The sequence below is a fragment of the Cibotium barometz genome, chromosome 37, assembly GCF_041138505.1.
Source record: "Cibotium barometz isolate CiBa-2024 chromosome 37, ASM4113850v1, whole genome shotgun sequence".
Lineage (NCBI taxonomy): Eukaryota > Viridiplantae > Streptophyta > Polypodiopsida > Cyatheales > Cibotiaceae > Cibotium > Cibotium barometz.
This window is the reverse complement of record NC_141082.1, coordinates 39,681,315-39,701,654: the sequence shown is the minus strand read 5'-3', so window position 1 is coordinate 39,701,654 and position 20,340 is coordinate 39,681,315. Positions and strand designations below refer to the sequence as shown.

General features: G+C 44.6%; 1 protein-coding gene across 1 annotated transcript; it reads left to right on the top strand.

Moving 5' to 3' along the window:
- The first annotated feature begins 2,911 nt into the window (after nt 1–2,911).
- LOC147617268 (uncharacterized) lies at nt 2,912–19,458 on the top strand. Its single transcript, XM_086776905.1, has 2 exons — nt 2,912–4,014; nt 18,459–19,458. Exons 1-2 carry the CDS (start codon nt 3,004–3,006, stop codon nt 18,957–18,959), a joined length of 1,512 nt encoding a protein of 503 aa, XP_086633031.1. The 5' UTR covers nt 2,912–3,003; the 3' UTR covers nt 18,960–19,458.
- Nucleotides 19,459–20,340: the final 882 nt, after the last annotated feature.

Below are 20,340 nucleotides of genomic sequence, written 5' to 3'. Positions count from 1 at the left end.
TTGTTTCTTACATGATCATAGATTTCATGCCAAATCCGAGTCATACTATCCAATTAAGGTCATGGTGGTCGAGGTATAGATGATGTCATACCCTAGTGTATCTCATATGTTTTTTGACACATACCTGCATCCTTGTCTTCTAATGGTTCTCTTGAGGCTCATTTGATTTGAAAACTTGATCAATATACCAATTACAACGTGACGTATTGTACAAGAAAATCAAACTTCCCACAAGATTCTTATACTCCATCACATCCACAAGTAGAGAAGTGTCTTCTATAGATAGTTTCACATTGACCTCCATAGAGGTGCAAAGTGACTTATACTCAGCTATAACAAATACCCTTTTTTGCATTTTTCTACTTTCTAATGAAGATACAATTCGGACCTCAATTCCCAAAAATAAAAATTTATAAAATCAAACTTTAAGCTCAGTAACTCCTTTGTCTCCAAGATCTTCTCTTTGTTTTGTGGAAGATTATACTATTTGTGTAAACACAAAGTCATATTTTTTAATACATAGTATCAGAGCACAAAGCTCTAGACTTGGCTTGTTTGCAATGGTAGTATATTTGGAGAAATGGCTCAGCTTGTAAATAATGCAACCGCAAAAAGGGCTCGACCATTCCACAATGGAAAATTGGATGGCACCAACTACACTCTTTGGAAGTTCAAGTTGAGACCGTGCTTAATATGATAGAGGAGGCTACCAAATGTGTATATATAAGTATATATATATATATAGTACCTAGGGTTAACTAGTCACATCATATGTTGTTCTCGCTGCTCGAGAACATAGGTTCTTGGCACAGCCTCCAGGACTATCTGAGATCATCTACGCACTCACTTAGTGGGCCCGACAACTCGAGGACAAGGTCACATCATATGTTGGGCCCGACAACCCGAGGATAAGGTGTCCCCGAGAAGAGCTCCCTCTACCCTTGAGTGTAGTTTAGTAGCTAGCACTCTCATGCATCATATCTAACATGGTGTTCAATCTGGCCTATTTGAGATCATCATGGCAATCACTTGTTGGACTTAACAACATGAGGACAAGAAGAGCTCCCGAGTGTACTCTTACGCATCCTATCTAACATGGTGCTAAATCTGGAAACCAGTGTCTAAATTAAATACTCTTAGGCATCCAAGCATGCTTAAATACAAAGTGGCTTTTCGTCAAAAAGGGCTCCCACAAAATAGAGCAACCTATTGCCCACATAGTCATAATGACGAGGGTAAAGTATTGATTCCAATAGGAACTTAAATCCCTAAGGTTTAATAAGCCTTCTCTCCCCTCCCATTGGTGTGCCAGTTCAACATATACTAGCAAAGAAGGAGAAAATACGTAGGCTCTCCCAATAGCTCCCTCCATGTAGCCCACTCCAGAGAAGTCTCAATAGAAGAATGCAACCATCCTATAGGGTGATGCCCTCCATTGGTGGCCTTTTAATACCCCAGGTAGCAGTCACTTCTTCCAAGTGGCCCCCTTCTAGGTAGCCGTCATTTCCAAGTGCCGCCCTTCTAGGTAGTAGTCGCTAGCCGTTTTTGTCTTCAATGTCTCTTGTGTTGTGCCCATATGCAACTCTTCTTCCTACCTTGGGTCACATTGCCACCTTGTCGACTAATGTGGCCTGGCGGCGTCACCACCAAAGCATTCATCACACGCCTTTGCATTCAGCTGGTGGCCTCTAGCAATGAGAAAACATAATAATCCTTTTGTGAACACAATACCTAGTATGCTTTGCTTCACATGTTAGGATGGCCCCAACTGACCACACACTTCCATTGGGCACCTCTCTCATCAAATCAGCTTAGGACTAACGCTGTCATCTCCATAGGTGGCTCCATTGGCCATGCAAAGGCCCATGCAAAGTCTCCATGCAACAAGCTCTACACATGGGTTGCCATGATGTTTCTTTAAACACAAGATATCAGAAGAAACCTTCAATGCATTGAGAGAGAAAAGCAAGATTCGTTCACTGTAACACATGCAACAAAAAATCTCATCTATGTATATTTACACTTGTCAGAAAACGGTGATGGAGTGATTGCAACACGATTAACACCATGAGTATATTGTTGACCAATGTTTAAAACGACTCTCTCTCTCCACTTGCATTAGGCTTAAGCCCTTCAGTTGGTGGATGAGTTGCTTGCTATTGTGCTTAAGATAACTCATGGATGAATAGAAGACCTAAGGATCCTATTTATAGTGTTTGGGGTGGCCAAACCCTAGCCAACTAGACAACTAGATCAAATAAGGCTTGCGTTTGTACATGACCCCAAGTCCACCAAAACTAGTTCCACACATAGAATACAAGCTTGTGTCCACATGACCAAGCCTTGTCAATGTGTCAATATGTACATAACCACACCCCTAATTGTTCCCAAAAGGAGCTCACAACATGGAGATGTGCCTTATAGGGCTTCAATTTGAAGGCCATATAAACTAGGTTGACCTTCAAAATATATATGTGTGTAAAATTTAGAGATAGTGACTTTTTGTGGCCTTCTTTTGAAACCCTATTTTCTAAGAGGTCTTCTCTAGAAGGTTTGAACTTTGAAGGGCTGTGAAGGCTTCAAATTTCAGCACTGGTCCTTAGACCACACAGAGTGCCCCCGTCCCGCCAACCCACCCCCAACACCCCATAATGAGGCCTTTGCAACCCTATTTTCTTGGATTCTTTTGTGCTAGTGTACATGTCTGCTTCCATGCGGGCGTCAAAAAAGCTAGGAGGTTTTGAACCCAGGATTTTTTTTTTGTAATGCGAGATTTTTATTTATACCGAGCAGTGTGAAAGCTGGAAGTAAGACTCGATCACGAGACCTTACCCCAAACACACACACACTCGCTTCACCAATTGCCCTACCGCACTGCTAGGATCTCTTGAATGGGACTTAGGTTTGAAGGGCTCAGCACTACAACACACTATCACGAGGCCAAGAAAAACTAGGGTAGGTTTTGCGTCGTTGGTTTTTGTTGGCTGCAGTTTTCTGGCTTCCATGGATCGTCAGCGCGTTTTGCCCTTTGATCCTCTACTCAACTACGCCCGCGAACCATACCTCCGCAGCGTCAACGGCAGGAGGGATGCTCTGGGCCACACCCCCTCGCAGCAGGCCATGGCGCTGGCGACGAGCCTCTCCTCCGGCCAAGGCTTCTACACTGTGGAGTCCCTTGAAGGCGCTACCTCTCTTCCTCTTCCCAAGACGGCCCCCTCTCTCCCTCTCCCTCGCCCGGAAACTCATCCTGCCTCCGTCGCCCTTACAGCAGAGCGGGAAGCTCTTCTGCGTCTAGATGCCCGAACCAAAGCTCTGTTAGCCGACAGAGAAAGCCTCGACGCCCGGGCAAAACTTCTCGCTGCCGAAAGAGAAGCTCTGCTGAGGGCCCTGCCCGTCGAGGCCGAAACCCGGGCAAGGGTTTTGTCCAACGGCCTACCGCCTCTCGACACCCGGGCGAGGGATGGCTTGCAGTCTCTCGACGCGCGCGCGAGGGCCCTCTCCAATGGCCTGCAGCCTCTTGCGCGGGTGGTGGACTCGCGCCCCAAGGGAGTCCCTGACGGCTTCCAACCCGTGGACGCCCGCGTCAGAGCTTCCTCCGTCGGTCTGCTGCCTCGGGACGCTCGCTCCAGGGCTCTCTTTGACAGCCTCCACGACGCTCGTGCCAACGGCCTCGATGGCAGGTCTGGAGTGCCTCCCCTCATCGGGGATTCTGGACTCAGAGGTCGGGACCGCTTGCCTCCTCCTGAGTTATTTCCTCCTCGCGACCTTGGAAGGGAGGGACGCCCCCCCTTTTCAGCAGATCCACTAGTTCGTGCTCCTCTCCCTCACCAAGAAAGTTTAGGGCTTCGTGGGCGCCGAGAAAATCCTGAGCTTCGAAGTCACAGAGAGAGTCGAGAGCTTCGTGGTGGGCGAGAAAGTTTAGAGCTTCATGGGCGTGGCACTCCAGCAAGCCGCGATCGGATATTGGGCAATGGCAAGAGAGTGGCAGACTTGAGACGCCCTGAACCCTCGGAGGTGAGTGCATGAACTGGTTTTTCAATTTTAAGTGTATCAAAAGTATCTAATATTCTACTTAACACCTTAAATCTATCTTAATTATAGTCCTAGAACATGAACATATGAGAGGAACGTAGTGAAGGATTTAGGGCTTTCTTCATGCCCTCTAGTTAGTGTGTATAATGCACATGGGAACATCATGGCACGTAGCTTTTTTAGAGCTGAAGAGGATTGGGCTGCAGGGACGATTTCTCGTCCAAGTCCTGACTCTTGCCCATACCATGGGTGGGGAATGTTCTGTGTCTAGCCTTTCACTATGGGTTCTAGTTCTTTTCTTAAAGGTCAGGAAAAGTTTGTGAAGACACTAGGTTTACACTCCTGCCCATCCCATGGGTGGGGAATGTTTTGTGTCTAGCCTCTCACTATGGGTTCTAGTTCTTTTCTCAAAGGTCATTAAAAGTTTGTGAAGACACTAGGTTTACACTAGGTGTAGGGAAAAGTTTAAGGTTTGAGAACACTTTTGTGTTAGCAGTCATGTCCTGTTTGTACCATATCACTTGGTGAGGGTCTTTGTTGTGGGTCTGCCCGCACATGAGTTCCCTCCCTTTTTTCCTCGTTTTTCCATGTTTCTTCTTGTTTTTCTTGTCGTGGGGACTGTCTACGTCTGGCCAACTTCTCGTGTTGTTGGCCGACTGGTATTTCCAGTCATGGAGTTGTCCTAGTGCCTTGGCCTATTTTAGCCTGGCCGATTAGCATCCCAAGGTGGTATATATACCACCCTTGCTCCACACCAGTTTTTGTACCGGATCTTGATTGTATATAGCAGAGTTTATAAAGCTTCTCTCTCTCTCTCTCTCTCTCTCTCTCTCTCTCTATACTTTTGCTTTTCCTTTCTCACAGCAGTGGTCTCATTTTCTGCTGTGCATTCCGACATGGTATCAGAGCCCTAGTTGGCTTGAAGCTTAGAGACAGTGAGAGCTTGAGGGTTTGTTGTTTTTTGGTGTTGATTGGAGAATTATTGGGTTGTTCGGGACTTGGAGAACTGGTAGAAGGCGGCCATCACTGTTGGACTGTCACCTTGCATAGTGTTTGTATATATATGGATATATATATATACCATATATATATATATGGATATATATATATATATACATAGTGTTTGTATATATATGGATATATATATATGTATATATATATATATGGTATATATATATATATATATGGTATATATATATATATATATATATATATATATATATATATATATATATGGATATATATATATATGGTATATATATATATAGATATATATATATATATGTATATATATATATATGGTATATATATATATATATATATGGTATATATATATATATATCCATATATATATATATATATATATATATATATATATATATGGATATATATATATATATATATACATATATATATATGGTATATATATATATATGGTATATGTATATATATATATATGGTATATATATATATAGATATATATATATATATGTATATATATATATATGGTATATATATATATATATATGGTATATATATATATATACCATATATATATATATGTATGTATCCATATATATATATATATATATATATATATGTATATATATATATATATATATATATCCATATATATACAAACACTATGCAAGGTGACAGTCTATATATATATATATATGGTATATATATATAGACTATCACCTTGCATAGTGTTTGTATATATATGGATATATATATATGGTATATATATTCATATATATACAAACACTATGCAAGGTGATAGTCTATATATATATATATATATATATATATATATATGTGGTGTGTATATATGTCATGTGCACAGTGGGTATCTACCGTGTGCTATACGCATGCTAGACTAGTCGAGGCTTGGGGAAGCTTGGAACTAGGCAGGCTGATTGACGAGCTGAGTTAGGGATATACTAACGGGCGGGCACCCAAGTATGGACGGGCGGATGGCCAAGTGTGGACGCCCGATGACCAGCCAAGAGTCTATAAAAGGGTGGCCAAGGTTAGTTATTGGATTATAGAGTCTCGCGAGTTTGTGAGAGCTCTATGGTCTTGGAGCCTGGGTCTAGTGCAGACGTGCACCTGCTTTATGCAGCCAAGGCCGGCAGCAATCTCGAGGCCCGCGAGGGCAGCTTCGCGGCGGTATGGGACGTCGTGAGGAGGAGATTGGTCGGTACGTCATCCTAGTTAGCTCAGCTCGTGGCTCGGTGGAGACAGCCAAGACTGTGGGCTCGCCCACGGCTGTCATGGTTGGGAGGTGAGTCAGGCCTGCACCCCCTTGCTTGTTTGTTGTTCGTTTGTTTGCAGGATTCGAGTTTCGAACCAAGATCGATCACGAGGGGATCCGTGGGGATTTGATAGTGGTATCAGAGCATACCTCGTGAACGAGCAAGTCGGTAGGTAGAGAAGAAGAGGTCGAAGAACGGTATGTGTTAAAAAGCTTGCTGTTTTTTCTGTGCATACTGCAGTTTTCAGATTTTGTATGTGTTTTTTCTTCATCAAAGACCCCCTTGTTGATGGGAGATGGTAGGTTTAGTAGGGTTGATTGCTTTGCAAAGAAGAGGCCTTGTGTGCAGTCGCATAACTTGCAGGGAGAGAAAACAGAAAAAAAAGAAAAAAAAGCATGTTGCTTTTCGTTGTTGAACGAGAGAGAGAGAGAGCAAGAGATGTGCTGTTCGTTTGTTTGGCTGGATCGCTTTCAGGCGGCCAGGTTTGTGCGCTGGCGGGGACGTTGGTATGCCATCGACGGCTGGCAGGTAGGCGCACGTGACTGTGTAGCCAGGTGGCCAGGCCTGCCTAGCCAAGCGGCCAGGCCTGCCTAGCCAAGCGGCCAGGCAGCCAAGCCCATGTAGGCGCCCAGGCTAGGCACGTTGGGCTAGTGCTTAGGCCAGGCCGGCGCACAGGCCAGGCGGGCAGCACCCAGGCCTACGTAGGCGCCTAGCCATGCCTTGTAGGCGACCAGCGCGCAGGCTTCCAGCAGCCGCCGGCGGGGTTCCAGCAGTCAACGGGCAGGCGTGCAGGCGCCGGTTTCCAGCAGCCGACGGGCAAGCGTACAGCGACGGCTAGAAAGCAGCATGGTGACGTCAGCTCACCGGCCGGCAGATTTGTCCTTGGAGGAAAAAAAAAACATAAGGAAAGCACGTTTTTTTTCCTTGGCTTTCGTTAAAAAAAAAAAAAAGAATTTAAAGCTTTCAACGTTTTAAAAGAACCCTCCAAGGTTCAAAAGGTTTCCAAGGTTTTATTTTTTAGACAAGAGCATATATATCCATATATATATATATTAAAAAAAATATATATATATTTATTCACGAAAAAAAAAAACACAAAAGCTAAAGTAAAAGCGAAGTCTAGCTTTCGAGTTTTTTTTGGCTTTTGGAAACCTTTATAAACCCTCTCACGTAGGCTTCTTGCCACACATCTCTCGAGTTCTCGAGTTCTCAAGTTTTCAAGCTCTCAAGCTCTCAAGTTCGCTCGCACTTTTGTTGTGCAAAGACCAAATTTTCTCTCCACGTTCTCTCTTCACGATGTCGACCCAAGAATCAGAGTTGGAGCCCCTCGTGGAACGCGAAGGCTTGCCGGCTACGGAAGGCACTAATGCCGATTTTTTTGACGAGTTTGTGTTAAAATCAGATTTCCAAGAGTTCAAAGTAGCTCTCGAAGCTTCTTCGGCGGAACGTCAGGCACAAATCGCAGCCCAGATGCAGGCTTTGCAAAACTCCATCGCTCTCTTGACCACTACCCTCTCTACTTTCTCGGGAATGGATACCTTGGCTTCTGCTTTAGGCCCCAATATTACTCCGGCACTGAAACGAGACCCAAGCAGGGGTCACCCCTTCCTGGACTCACTTCTCCAGTTAGCACTTTAATATACACTCTTAAAAGACAATAGCACAAGACAATAGCAAAAAGTAATTAACAACTCTGAGCATAGATAGATGACACCACACTGAGGCCGGAACGGCCGGCCCCCCCCCCAAGGAAATGATATTATTACTTGGGAGAATTTGTTACAAGTACACGGGCCCAAGGCCAGATTTCCAATAAGCAATGCACAATGAAAACAAAGTATCAAACCCAAACATGTTTGTTGATGCCGAGTCTGCAGTCACCAAGGGCTGCCCCGTCCATAGCACCTTCCAGAGTCACACTTCGCGTGCAATCCACCCGTCCCTGGCACTACGGATCACGCCGTGCCAGTCCTAGCGATGGGGCACCCTCACGGAGTTGACTCGGTGAATGGAAGAGGAGTCCAGACATAGGAGAGCAGGAGAATTCCTCATTCTTCGCGATGAAAATCTTCTGGAGCCACCGTACCTGCTGTTGTACCTGCTGCACCTGCTGTACGACCAGAATCAGCAATTAATGAAGGTATTGTACCTGCTGTACCTGCTGGTGTACGACCAGAATCAGCAATTAATGAAGGTATTGTACCTGCTGTACCTGCTGGTGTACCTGCTGTATGACTAGAATCAGCAATTAATGAAGGTACTGTACCTGCTGTACCTGCTGGTGTACCTGCTGTACCTGCTGTACGACCAGTTTCATGAGAACAATGAGTGCTCCAGCCTGTTTTCTCTAAATCCCAGCCAACAATTGTGTTTTCCTTCCTCCAAAATGCAAGGGAGAGGGCTGGAAGTGAGGCGCCTTCCTCCCATGCAAAAGATTGGGTGTGGTAGGTGGGGTAGGTGGCCAACCCCCACCCCACATGCTATAAAAGGGTGCCCAGGCCAAAAGAGGGTGCCCACACTTATAAAGTGTCCACCTACTTTTAATGAAGTATGAAACCTGTAAGTTATAAGGCTTATAACTTAAAACTCTTATTTAAATAAGGATTTCCCACCTGTTCACACGCCACAAAACCTGTCAGAAGACAAGGCATTCCACGGCTCACGGGAGGGCGTCCCCGACCCCTGAGCTAGACACACATGTCAGGCATGCAAACGAAACGAGTTCACGCGAAAACATTTCAAAGGCAGGCAAACATGAGTGCACAATGCAACATTGTTAAAGGATAATCTCCGTTCATGTACTTGCACAATACTTGACATTTCCGGGCACAAACAGGCCCACCGGAAAGTCAATTCCAGGTACACACACAGTGTACAATCCACCCGTCCCTGGCACTACGAATCACGCCGTGCCAGTCCTAGCGGTGGTAATCCAGAAACATACACCGTGTGCAATCCACCCGTCCCTGGCACTACGAATCACGCCGTGCCAGTCCTAGCGATGGAGCACCACTACGGATATGCTCATCCAGAGCCCAAAGCTCACACAAGAAGATAAGAGGACCATTAGATAGCTCAATGGTGACATCTCCCCGTCTTCTAAACAGTTGTCCGCAACTGAAAAGCTTCCAAATAGTCATGGAGAAGCTGCGGATAATCTTTGAAGTAGTCCTCATCAACCCACTTAGCATCAATGGGGAGATAGTTCTTGAACTTCACCAAATAGCGTCTTACAAGCTTGCCTGCAGATAGCTTACGCTCTTTATGAAACACAATCTGCTCTGGTTGCAAAATCTCTTCCAACTCATCCACTTCTGGTGGATCCTCAATGATAGGAAGACTTGGTTCCGGACCCACATACTTTCGTAAGAGGCTAACATGGAAAGCATTATGTATCTTCCAATGAGATGGCAATGCTAAACGAAAAGCAACTTCATTGATCTGCTCAATGACCTTGAAAGGCCCATAATACCTGGATGAGAGCTTGGGAAACATCCTCTCCTTACCAGATCTCTTACGGAGTCTAGCTTTTTCGAATTTCAGCAATACCCAATCATTTACCTTGACATCCAAATGCTATGTAGCTGATCAAAAGACTTTGTGGGAAAAGTATTTGCCACTTGTGGAGTCTGCATACAATAACACGGTGCATGCTTCTACTGGGAAGGCTCCCTTTGAGATAGTTTATGGTAAAGTGGTATTGCCTCCCATCCTACGTACTAAGGATGAGATTTTTGCTGCTGATGACTTTGTCAGGGACTTGGATGTTGCCTTTGCACAGGTACGGACAGCCATAGCCCGTTCTCAAGAGAAGCATAAGAAGGCTGCAGACAAGCATAGAAAGCATGAAATTCGAAAAAGCTAGACTCCGTAAGAGATCTGGTAAGGAGAGGATGTTTCCCAAGCTCTCATCCAGGTATTATGGGCCTTTCAAGGTCATTGAGCAGATTAATGAAGTTGCTTTTCGTTTAGCATTGCCATCTCATTGGAAGATACATAATGCTTTCCATGTTAGCCTCTTACGAAAGTATGTGGGTCCGGAACCAAGTCTTCCTATCATTGAGGATCCACCAGAAGTGGATGAGTTGGAAGAGATTTTGCAACCAGAGCAGATTGTGTTTCATAAAGAGCGTAAGCTATCTGCAGGCAAGCTTGTAAGACGCTATTTGGTGGAGAACTGCCAGGCACAAGGTCTATACGATGATCCTCCGGCCGTGGTGGTGGTAGCTCCCCTGGAAGTGAATCTGTAAAGCAATCTTCATATTGTTTCAAAAATTCCAGCCTATCACATGTGAGAGAGTCAAGAGAATGATCAACATGGTCTACTCTATCACGAACAAAAATCATGTACGAGCAAAGACCCTTTCTCATGGCTTTATTTATTTGAATGTGGGATACAATAGGGATAGAATTCCCTTCCACACCGGCATCAATAACATGCTCTTTGCCCCTATGCATAAATGTGATCCGGTTGGTCTTGTAAGCCTTGCGAGGATCAAGACGGGAGTGCCAAGGCTTTCCAAGCAATACATCACACCCATTTAATGGTGCAATGAGGAAGTTCTCATGGTCCAAATATCCCTGAATATGCATGCGAAGCTTGCCAATAAGGGGTGTGACCTTGACTTGCTTGCCAACAAATGCACTTCCGGCCTCAATCTCCTGTCCCATGTCATCCACACTAATGCCTAATGCTGTAGCCATTTCCAATGATATGAAGTTGTCCGTGGCACAATCATCAAACATAAATAATGCAGGTTGATCTTTGAGCTGTCCCCATGCCTTGCATACCATCCTATCCAAAGCATCATGGGCTGTCCCCCCTTGTACATCGGGCACCATATGCACATTAACCTTGGTTTCCTTTGCATCCTCTTTGCCTGCTTTCTTTGGGCATTGCCGGACCATGTGATCTTTACTACCACAAGAAAAGCACTTACCGTCACGTATATATTGCACCCTTTGTTCCGGAGTAAGTCCATAGTTAGGCCTTTTGTTGGGACGCTTCTTCTCTGAGGTACTTTCAGCTTTTGGAGCTCCCTTAACTTCATTGGAGTCCCTTTTTGGTGGCTGTCCACCCTTATGCAGATTTGGGACAGCCTTGTCCTTCCCCTTTTGAGCATGTCCATCTCTATAATTTTGCTTCAGCTTTTGCTCCAATTGTTCGGTGGCCAAAGCAGCTGAAATGAGCTGTTGTAGAGTGTGGTTTGGGTACAACTCCAAGCCCGATTGGTAAACCGGTTGGAGTCCCGATTCAAACTTTCTCTTGCGTTCCTCATCTTTTACCTGCATAATAGGGGAAACTTCCAAGAGTGTTTTCCAAAACTTGGATACATAAGCATGAACTGACTCACCTTCATTCTGCTTAACCCAATCCCACTTCTTGCGGATGTTCTTCTTGGCATTAGGGGGTAAGAATTGGGCATAGAATCTAGTTTTGAATTCAGCCCAAGTGTCCACGGGAGTGCCTGAGAGCTTTTCTGCAAGCCACCAATGAGCGGCCGTGCCCTTCAAGAACATGCTGGCATGCCTCACCTTGGACTTTTCTGAAAAATCCTCATCACTAAAAGCAATGTCAAATTGGGAAACAAATGACATAACCTTGGAAGCATCAAACTCACCATGATATGTCTCGAACTTGACGGATTTGTCCCCGGCTTTGAATTCCTTTTGCTTATGAACATGATGCTCATAATCCCCATGAGTCCTCTTGATTCCACGTTCATGTGGATCAGCCCTGGCATCCATAGATGCTCCTGCATACCTGGGTGGCATACGTGGACGTGAACCATGTGCTGTACCTGCATGCATGTGTGTAGCCCCACCACTTTCTCTTGCAGCATAAGCATGATCCGGAGAGGATGTGGAGATGGGAGCATGAAGAAATGGCTCTTCATGGGAGAGTTCAACAGGTAAAGTAGTAGTACGGGGATGTCGGTGCTCTCTAAGCCCATGAGAAACCTGCAATGATGAAGAATGAGGCTTGTAACGATCATCTCTAGAAGTAATGTTACCTTCATAGGCATGGCTATGCCTCCCATGTAAGGTAGAATCACGTCGGGATGTAATGGAAGGCTCCTCTTTGTGGACAGCAGATTTCAGCTTTGGAGAGGCTATCCCAGGCATGTCCACCAATGGAGATCTCTTTATAACAAACTCCCCATCCTGGCCCTGCAATACATCACCCTTATCCACTAAGAATGAAAGAGCTAGCTCACGAGGTTTCAGCCCTGATCCACGAGCCAAAGCCTCAAAGTCTTGAAAGACGGTTGCCTCCTTTTTCTTTGCATCTAGCACTTGTTGAATGTGTGGGTCCTCACGTAGGCTGGCCAATTCCATCTCCCTGGCATGGAGAAGCTCTCGCATACGCTGAATTTCTGCATTCATGGCACTTGGCTCTTGCTCTTGCTCCTGCATTTTCTCCTTGCCACGGGACGGCTGTCCCAACCATACATGATCACGGGCATAAGGCATCCGTCCACTTGTTTGTGTTCCATATGATGATGGAAAGAAGATACAGTTAGCAGCAGGTTTCCTGTCCGGCAAAGCTTTGCTTTGGTGGAAGGAACTGAACCCAAAGCCAACGACTTGGGCACAATTCGAAGACATTTTCAAGAAAGAATTCCTCAAGAAAGAGGATGACTACGATGTTGTTGTCCGGTTTTCAGCTTTGACCATGACCTCGCAGCACCTCACTTATGAGGTCTACCTCCAGAAGTTTCGTGACTTGCAGATGAAAGCTACAAAGATGGATCCCACTACTCTTTTGGGGTTTCTCGTAGCTGGTTTACCCGACTCATACCGATTACAGGTTAAAAATAACAAATGCAAAACTTTGGACGAGGCTATTCATTCAGCTCGTATCTATGATGATACGATGGTCTCTTCCAAGTCAAAACCCGTTACCGAGCAGGGGAACAAGCATAAAAGAAAGTTCTCCGCACCTATGGCTAACACGAATGAAGGCAAGTCTTCGGACCAACCTTCGAAGAATACAAGTTCGACACCAGCGAAGAAGAAACGACTCCTTAGGGCTTTGAAGCTCAAGAAAGAAGGACGTTGTTTTATTTGCGAAGAAAAAGGACACATGCGTAATGAGTGCCCGAAGCAAAAGGGTACCAAGTCAAACACAGGACCCAAGCCAAAGGCAGCTAACCAGTTGTCTTTGACAGGTAAGTCAATTACTGTACTTTCTCGCCCTAGTACTTGTTCTGATTGTCTGATCAATTCTAAGGTATTTGGCATGCATGATCTTCTCCGAGTTTATGGAGAAGTGAATGGCCATAAATTCACATTCTGTTAGACCCTGGCAGTTCGCATAACTTTGTTAACTACAAACTTGTGCAGAAATTGAGTCTTGACACGACACTCAGCGACCATACCTATGAGGTACGTCTACCTGCGGGAAGACAAGTTTGGGATCGCAAGTGGAGATGCTTCCAATCCAGATTCAGGACTACAAAGATACTCTGGAATGCTATGTCATGCATCTGGAAAATGTAGACTTGTTATTAGGGATTGAGTGGTTTAAGACTCTTGATGTCCAGATAGATTGGTCTAGTCATATTTTTTCTTTTCAGCATAGGGACACCGAGTATAGTATTTTAGGTGATTGTATTCATCCCTCTCAGGGACCTCTTGTAAATACAATTGATTTTGGAAATATAATGAATTCTTCCTTGTACACCGCTTTCCATTGTGTCTTGATTCCACTTTCTTCTTTTCTCATCCCTTCCATGGATGTGAATGAATTAAGTGTGTTTGAAAGCAAAGAATTACAGAAGATACTTGATTCGTTTCAAGATGTATTTCCTAAGGAATTGCCATCGGGTTTACCACCTGAACGGGCAGTAGATCATCGTATTGACTTGATCCCTGGTGCTCATCCTGTGAGTATCCACCTTATAGGATGAGCCAAGCCGAGGAAGATGAGTTGGCTAAACAACTCGAAGATTATTTGAGGATGGGCCAGATCCGTCCAAGTAAATCACCTTGGAGTGCACCAGTGTTGCTTAGGAGAAAGAAGGACAATACTTGGAGAATGTGTATAGATTACAAAAGATTGAACAAGTTGACCATTAAGAACCGTTATCCTCTCCCTAGATCAGATGACCTAATTGACCGGTTAGCAGGAGCGAAATATTTCACGAAGATAGATTTGCGTACTGGCTACCACCAGATACGTATTCATGAAAGGCATGTCGAAAGAACCGCCTTTCGGACTAGGTATGGCCATTACGAGTTTCTCGTATTACCTTTTGGGTTAACCAATGCTCCAGTCACTTTCCAGCAAATGATGAACGATCTTTTTCGTGAACATTTGGGAAAATTTGTGGTGGTGTTCCTGGATGATATTTTGATATATAGTCGTACTCTTGAGGATCATGTCAGACACCTCACGATTGTCTTATCTATTTTAAGACAGAATCGACTATATGCTAAATTCAGTAAATGTGAGTTCTTTATGACCGACATCATTTACTTGGGACACAAGTTCACTAGAGATGGATTGAGCATTGACTATGACGGTTTTGGACTGGCCTATACCGCGAACAGTGAAATAACTTCGTTCTTTTCTCGGTTTTGTTGTTTTTCTTCGGAAATCTGTACGGGAGTACTCTCAGCTCACACTACCGATGACCGACTTATTGAAAGGTCGTGGACGTAAGTCCAATCAGCCTATCACTTGGAATAACGATTTGGATATGGCCTTCAGACTTATGAAAGATAAAGTCAAGGAAGCACCTATCTTAGCATTGCCTGATCCTAGTCGGCCTTATGTTTTTGAAACTGATGCCAGTGACTATGCTATCGGGGTTGCTTTATTTCAAGATGGTAGACCGGTTGCTTTTGAAAGTAAAAAGCTAGACGACACTCAATCTCGTTGGCCAACCCTTGAGAAGGAGCTTTATGCTGTGATTCATGCTCTCAAGGTTTGGAGACATTATCTATATGGCTCCAAGTTTGTGGTATTGACTGATCATCAGTCAATCAAGTATGTTTGTGATGCGGATGATTTGAGAGGCAGGAAAGCTCGTTGGGCAGAGTTAATGCAAGATTTTGATTTTGAGATCCGTTTATCGGAAGGGGTCCATGAATAATATTGCAGATGCGCTTAGTCGGATTAGAGAGGTGAATACTTTGTCGTTCACCGACATTTCTACTGACTTATTTCTGCCCAGCCCCTAGAGAATCATGCGCCTAGTGCCCAGCCATCAAGGGACTGATGCGTAGCAGTTTATGGAAATTATCTAGCATTTAATGCTATTATTTCAGTTGTGGGCAGAATTAAATCTGGCCGCCTGGACTTAAGCTGGCCGACTGCTTATTTGGAGTAGTATAAATAGATGAGCCACAATCCCATTGTGTTATCTCATAATTCACCACGTGCTAAGGCAATTAGGAGCCAGAACAACCAAGGAGTGCTAACGCAAAGGGGTGAAGGACTGCAGGTCAAGGGCAGAGTTATCTTAGCCAAGAAAGGTCAAGTTTTCTTGTATTTTCTTTCAGATTTACAGCATTCTAATAAAGCAAATACACCATTTGTGGTGGGGGCCCTACAGAGGGTATTTCGGACCTAATAATGTGTCCTCTCCTCTCTCTCTCTCTCTCTCTCTCTCTCTATTTTCTGCACATCTTCATTCAGTTTTGTGCATTAATTCCGCCGCGAAAAGTGTGCTGATTTCTGAGCATTAAAGTTACCGAGCTTCCCCGAAGCTTCCGCGTGTTACAGTCGCCCAGAAGTAGACAGCCCCCACGACCAGAAAAACAGGGAGAAACATGGAAAAATGAGAGAAAAATGGAGAGAACTCTTGGGCGAGCACACCCACAACAGAGGCCCTTCTGAGTAATATGGTATAGACAGGAGATGATTGCTAACACCCCCTCTCAGCTCCTGGATGTGGAACCAACCCTAGTGAGTTAAAGAGTGCTACCGGAGCATCGCCTGAGGTAGAGACTTCATGAAGAGGTCAGCCACATTGTCCTCCATTGAACAATAAACAAGCAAGATGTCACTAGCCAAAATCTTCTCACGAACAAAGTGATGTTGTGTCTCAGTCTGGGCATGGAAGACCGGGTTTTGAGCAATAGCTATACGGCTCTGGTTATCGCATTGGATGACCCTGGGCTCCTTCTCTGGAAACCCAATCTCGCCAAGTAACCTCCGCAACCACAGAGCACCACAGGTAGCCCGGTACTCTGCCTCAGTAGAAGACAAGGCAATAGTTGGCTGCCCCAAGACATGGCTCTTGAGCCAAAGGTAAATCCGTAGCTTGATGTAAATCTCCTCGTGTTTGGATCTCCTCCCCAGGGCCCAATCTAAGTCACTCCAACCTTGGAGTCTAACTCGGTCCGTCGTTCCCCCTCTAGTGTCATAGAAGAATCCGAGATCCTTCCTACCCTGCAGGTACGGCAAGATCCACAATTCTGCGTCCCAATGAGTCTTCAAAGGTGTCTACATGAATGAGCTCAACAGCCCCATTGGAAAGCTCAAGTCCAATTTGGTGTTTAGTAACCAAATCAATGAACCAACAAGCTTCCGAGACATATGCTTCGGAGTCAATTATTGAGTTCCTTCTCATCCAAACCCCGTCAGTAGCATCGGCGGTGTGCTCTCAGAGTTCTTCGGTACTTGCGTGGCACTCTGGATTTTGGCATCTTTTATGGCCAAGGACGCACTCTTGTTGGATGGTTTGACTCAGACTGGGCTGGAGATCCAGATACACGGCATTCGACCACTGGTTGTGTTTTTTCACTTGGGTTTGGAGCCATTTCTTGGAGGAGTAAAAAGCAGCCTAGTGTGGCGCTTTCCTCTATCGAGGCAGAGTACCGTGCAGTTTGTTATGCTGCATGTGAGGCGATATGGTTGCGGAGATTATTGGAGGAGCTCGGCTGTCCTCCTACCTGTGTTTCATGCTCGTACGAAACACATTGAGATTCAATATCACTATGTTCGTGAACGGGTTCCTGCTGGAGATTTGCGTTTGGAGTATTGTCCTTCCGCGGAGAATGCTGCAGATTTGTTCACTAAGCCGGTTTCTCAGGCTTCCTTGGCTCCTCATCTTTGGATTCTCGGAGTTTGTTCAACATCTGGTGTTGAGAGGGGGTGTTAGCACATTCATCCCCAGATTCTGCTCTTTTATGGTGCCCATTTGGTCCCTTTTGCATGGCCCTTGCTTGTGGGCTGGCCACCCCTTTTTCTAGTATTTTTTTGGGATTTTTCCCAGCCTTTCTGGCATTTTCCAGTCGGCCTTGTCCAGTAGCTCTAGTCAGCCTGTTTTGCAGCTCCAGTCGGCCAGCTTTCCCCTACTATAAATAGTGGGTGCTGGCCTCTCATTTCTCATTCAGTCTTGTACATGTTTTGCTCCCTCACTTATGAGACTTGTAGTGTCTCTTGCTTGGGACTATTTTGCTTCAGTATATTCAGCATAGTTTTGCACTCTCTGTTCAGCACATTCTAGTGCCACTCTGCTTCCGCTCTGTGCACTCTTTCACCCAAGTCTTGCACCTTTTGTACAGAAATGTCTATGTGGCATCAAGTGCGGGATGCACGTGACACTGACTTCTCTTGTTGCTGGCCGACTGCTGGACTGTTGGCCGACTACTGTACTGCTGGCCGACTGGTATTTCTAGTTGTGGAGTTGTCTTGGAGCTGTCGGCCTGTTTTAGCCTGACCGACTAGCATCCCAGGATGGTATATATACCACCCTTACCCTCACACCAGGTTTTGTACCGGATCTTGATTGTATATAGCAGAGTTCATACAGCTTCTCTCTCTATACTTCTGCATTTCCTTTCTCACAGCAAGTGTCTCATTTTCCGCTGTGCATTCCGACAGTTTGGACACTTGCTTAAAAGGGATTTTCAGTTTTGTGCCCTCTAGGCATGGGAAGTCTCTTTGCTCTTTATAGCAGCTACATATATGTGATTGAGAAGTGTGTACTTGTGTGTTTAGTGAACATCACACAGTAGCCTTCAATACAATTCATGCTTCTCCTTAGTTGTATATGTGCATTTTGGCTCTTTTTTGGCCTAACGGTAGTGCTATATGAGCATTATCTTATTACTTGGACTTAAATACCCTAGATTTAGTTCGGTTTTGGTGTTATTGGGTGTAGCTGTCTCAGCAAACTTTACATCTGTCTGGACTCTGGTGTTTTGATGCAGAACTTCAGAGTCAGAAAGCAAGCTGAAAAAGTTAAGCCCTTTCCGAGCTCAAATCTTTCTTCACGGGCTGGTTTGGACCAGAAACCACCAGCAGACATGCCAAAACCTGCTCCTGGAGAATCAGAAGGATGGTGTGCTGTATGCAAGATTAACTGCTTTTATGCCAAAACATTGGCTATTCACATTGCAGGAAAAAAACACAAAAGTGCGCTAGAGAAATTGAAGGAAGAGGCAAAAACTGTCCGTGTGGTTGACAGGAAAAGAGTGAATGATGAGAAAGTTGAAACCTTGCAGAGTGCTAAACGTCCGAAGGCTTCTGCATCGGCGGATGCAATTACTGTGAAGGTTGCAGCTGCCGCAGACGCAAAACAGGGCAATCAGATCGAGGCACATCCAGTTTGTAAGGTTTGCAACATCTCTTGCACCAGCAAGCTAAATTTAGACTCTCATTTAAAAGGGAAGAAGCACGCTGCTCGTCTCATGGAGCTCAAGGAAGCTTGAAGCAGATAGTTGATGAGAGCATCCATTTAACCAATTGCAGCAGGACAAGTACACAAAACAGGTCTATAATGTATTGAATGGAGGATGTTGTTACAAGCTTTGTAGGTGTAATTTATTTTGTTCGGTGGTCACCTTCGCTGGGTTATGCCGCAAGGAGGTGACATCATCAGTCCTTTTTTAGTCTAGTTTAATATTGTATGGTGGAGAGCCATTGCATGGTTGCTTTCATTGCAGTAACTTAATTGTTTTTTGAAGTCTCACCAGTGGTAGAACTGAATGCAGTTTATGCAGTATGATCATACAAGTGCTTCAAGCATTTAGCTCTTGACAGTACAAGGCTAGTTGGGGCTACTGCATGCATGTAAGGGGCTCGTTGGAGCATTCTTAAAAAACATGGCCAGACATGCTTTCCATCTTTTGAGTTGAATGTTCAGCTCTTAAAAAGTATGGCCAGTCATGCATGCTTTGCATCATTAAGTCAAATTACTGCTTTCCTCCTTTACCTCAAAGAGCCCTGGTATAGGATTTGGCTCATCTCAAAGTTATTGCATTTTTGGTCATGCTTTGCCTGAGCTCCATAGGTTCAAGCTGAACTGTACCATCATATCCTAAGTGAAAATGATTTGTGTCAGTTCTTGTGTAAGTTTAGATTGTGCGTGTGTTATGACTTGTTGCAATATGAGTAAGACGATAAGATCCACCTGGTGGTTGCTTTGACACCTACAACTGTTGGCCGTGAAAGCATAGAAAGATTCCTTAATGTTGTTTTGATTGTAAAGTGTTTTACGAATTTAGTTGATGTAATTCAGAGGAGAGTCCAAAGTACTAATTTTGTTCATATGCAAATAATTAATAGGTCAAACTGGTGTGGGGTTTCAAAACGATTCATCTCATCTATTCTAAGCGCTCTTATCTAATGCAAAAGAAGGCCGTCCAAGGGGCAATGACAGTAAGATGTGCTCCTATTGGTGGGTGCTTTCATTCTTTTTGTTAACTTTATTTGCCCATACATTTTACTTATATGTATGTTCCAAGCAAGAGAGAGAGATGACGATGTCTTCGCATACTCGAGAGACCAGTAAGAACATTACATAGTCTCCTCTGAGGGATCAGAGGGTCCAACTCTTATGCATTTTGTCATGCTTTCTTGTGTATGCTCAAATAAGAGACATAAAAAGGGTACCTAGGATATGAGGATTGCTATGGCTGACCTCGAGGAGTTGGGATAGATTGGTACATTGGGTGATCAATGTTGGAAAGCGAACTCTAATGTCAGCATATGTTGGGCATGTGAGTGTGAAATGTTCCTCATCCTCGATTTCATGACCTTGGGATAATGTGCATACTCGACCTTTTCTTTCTAGGCCACTTCATGCCCCGG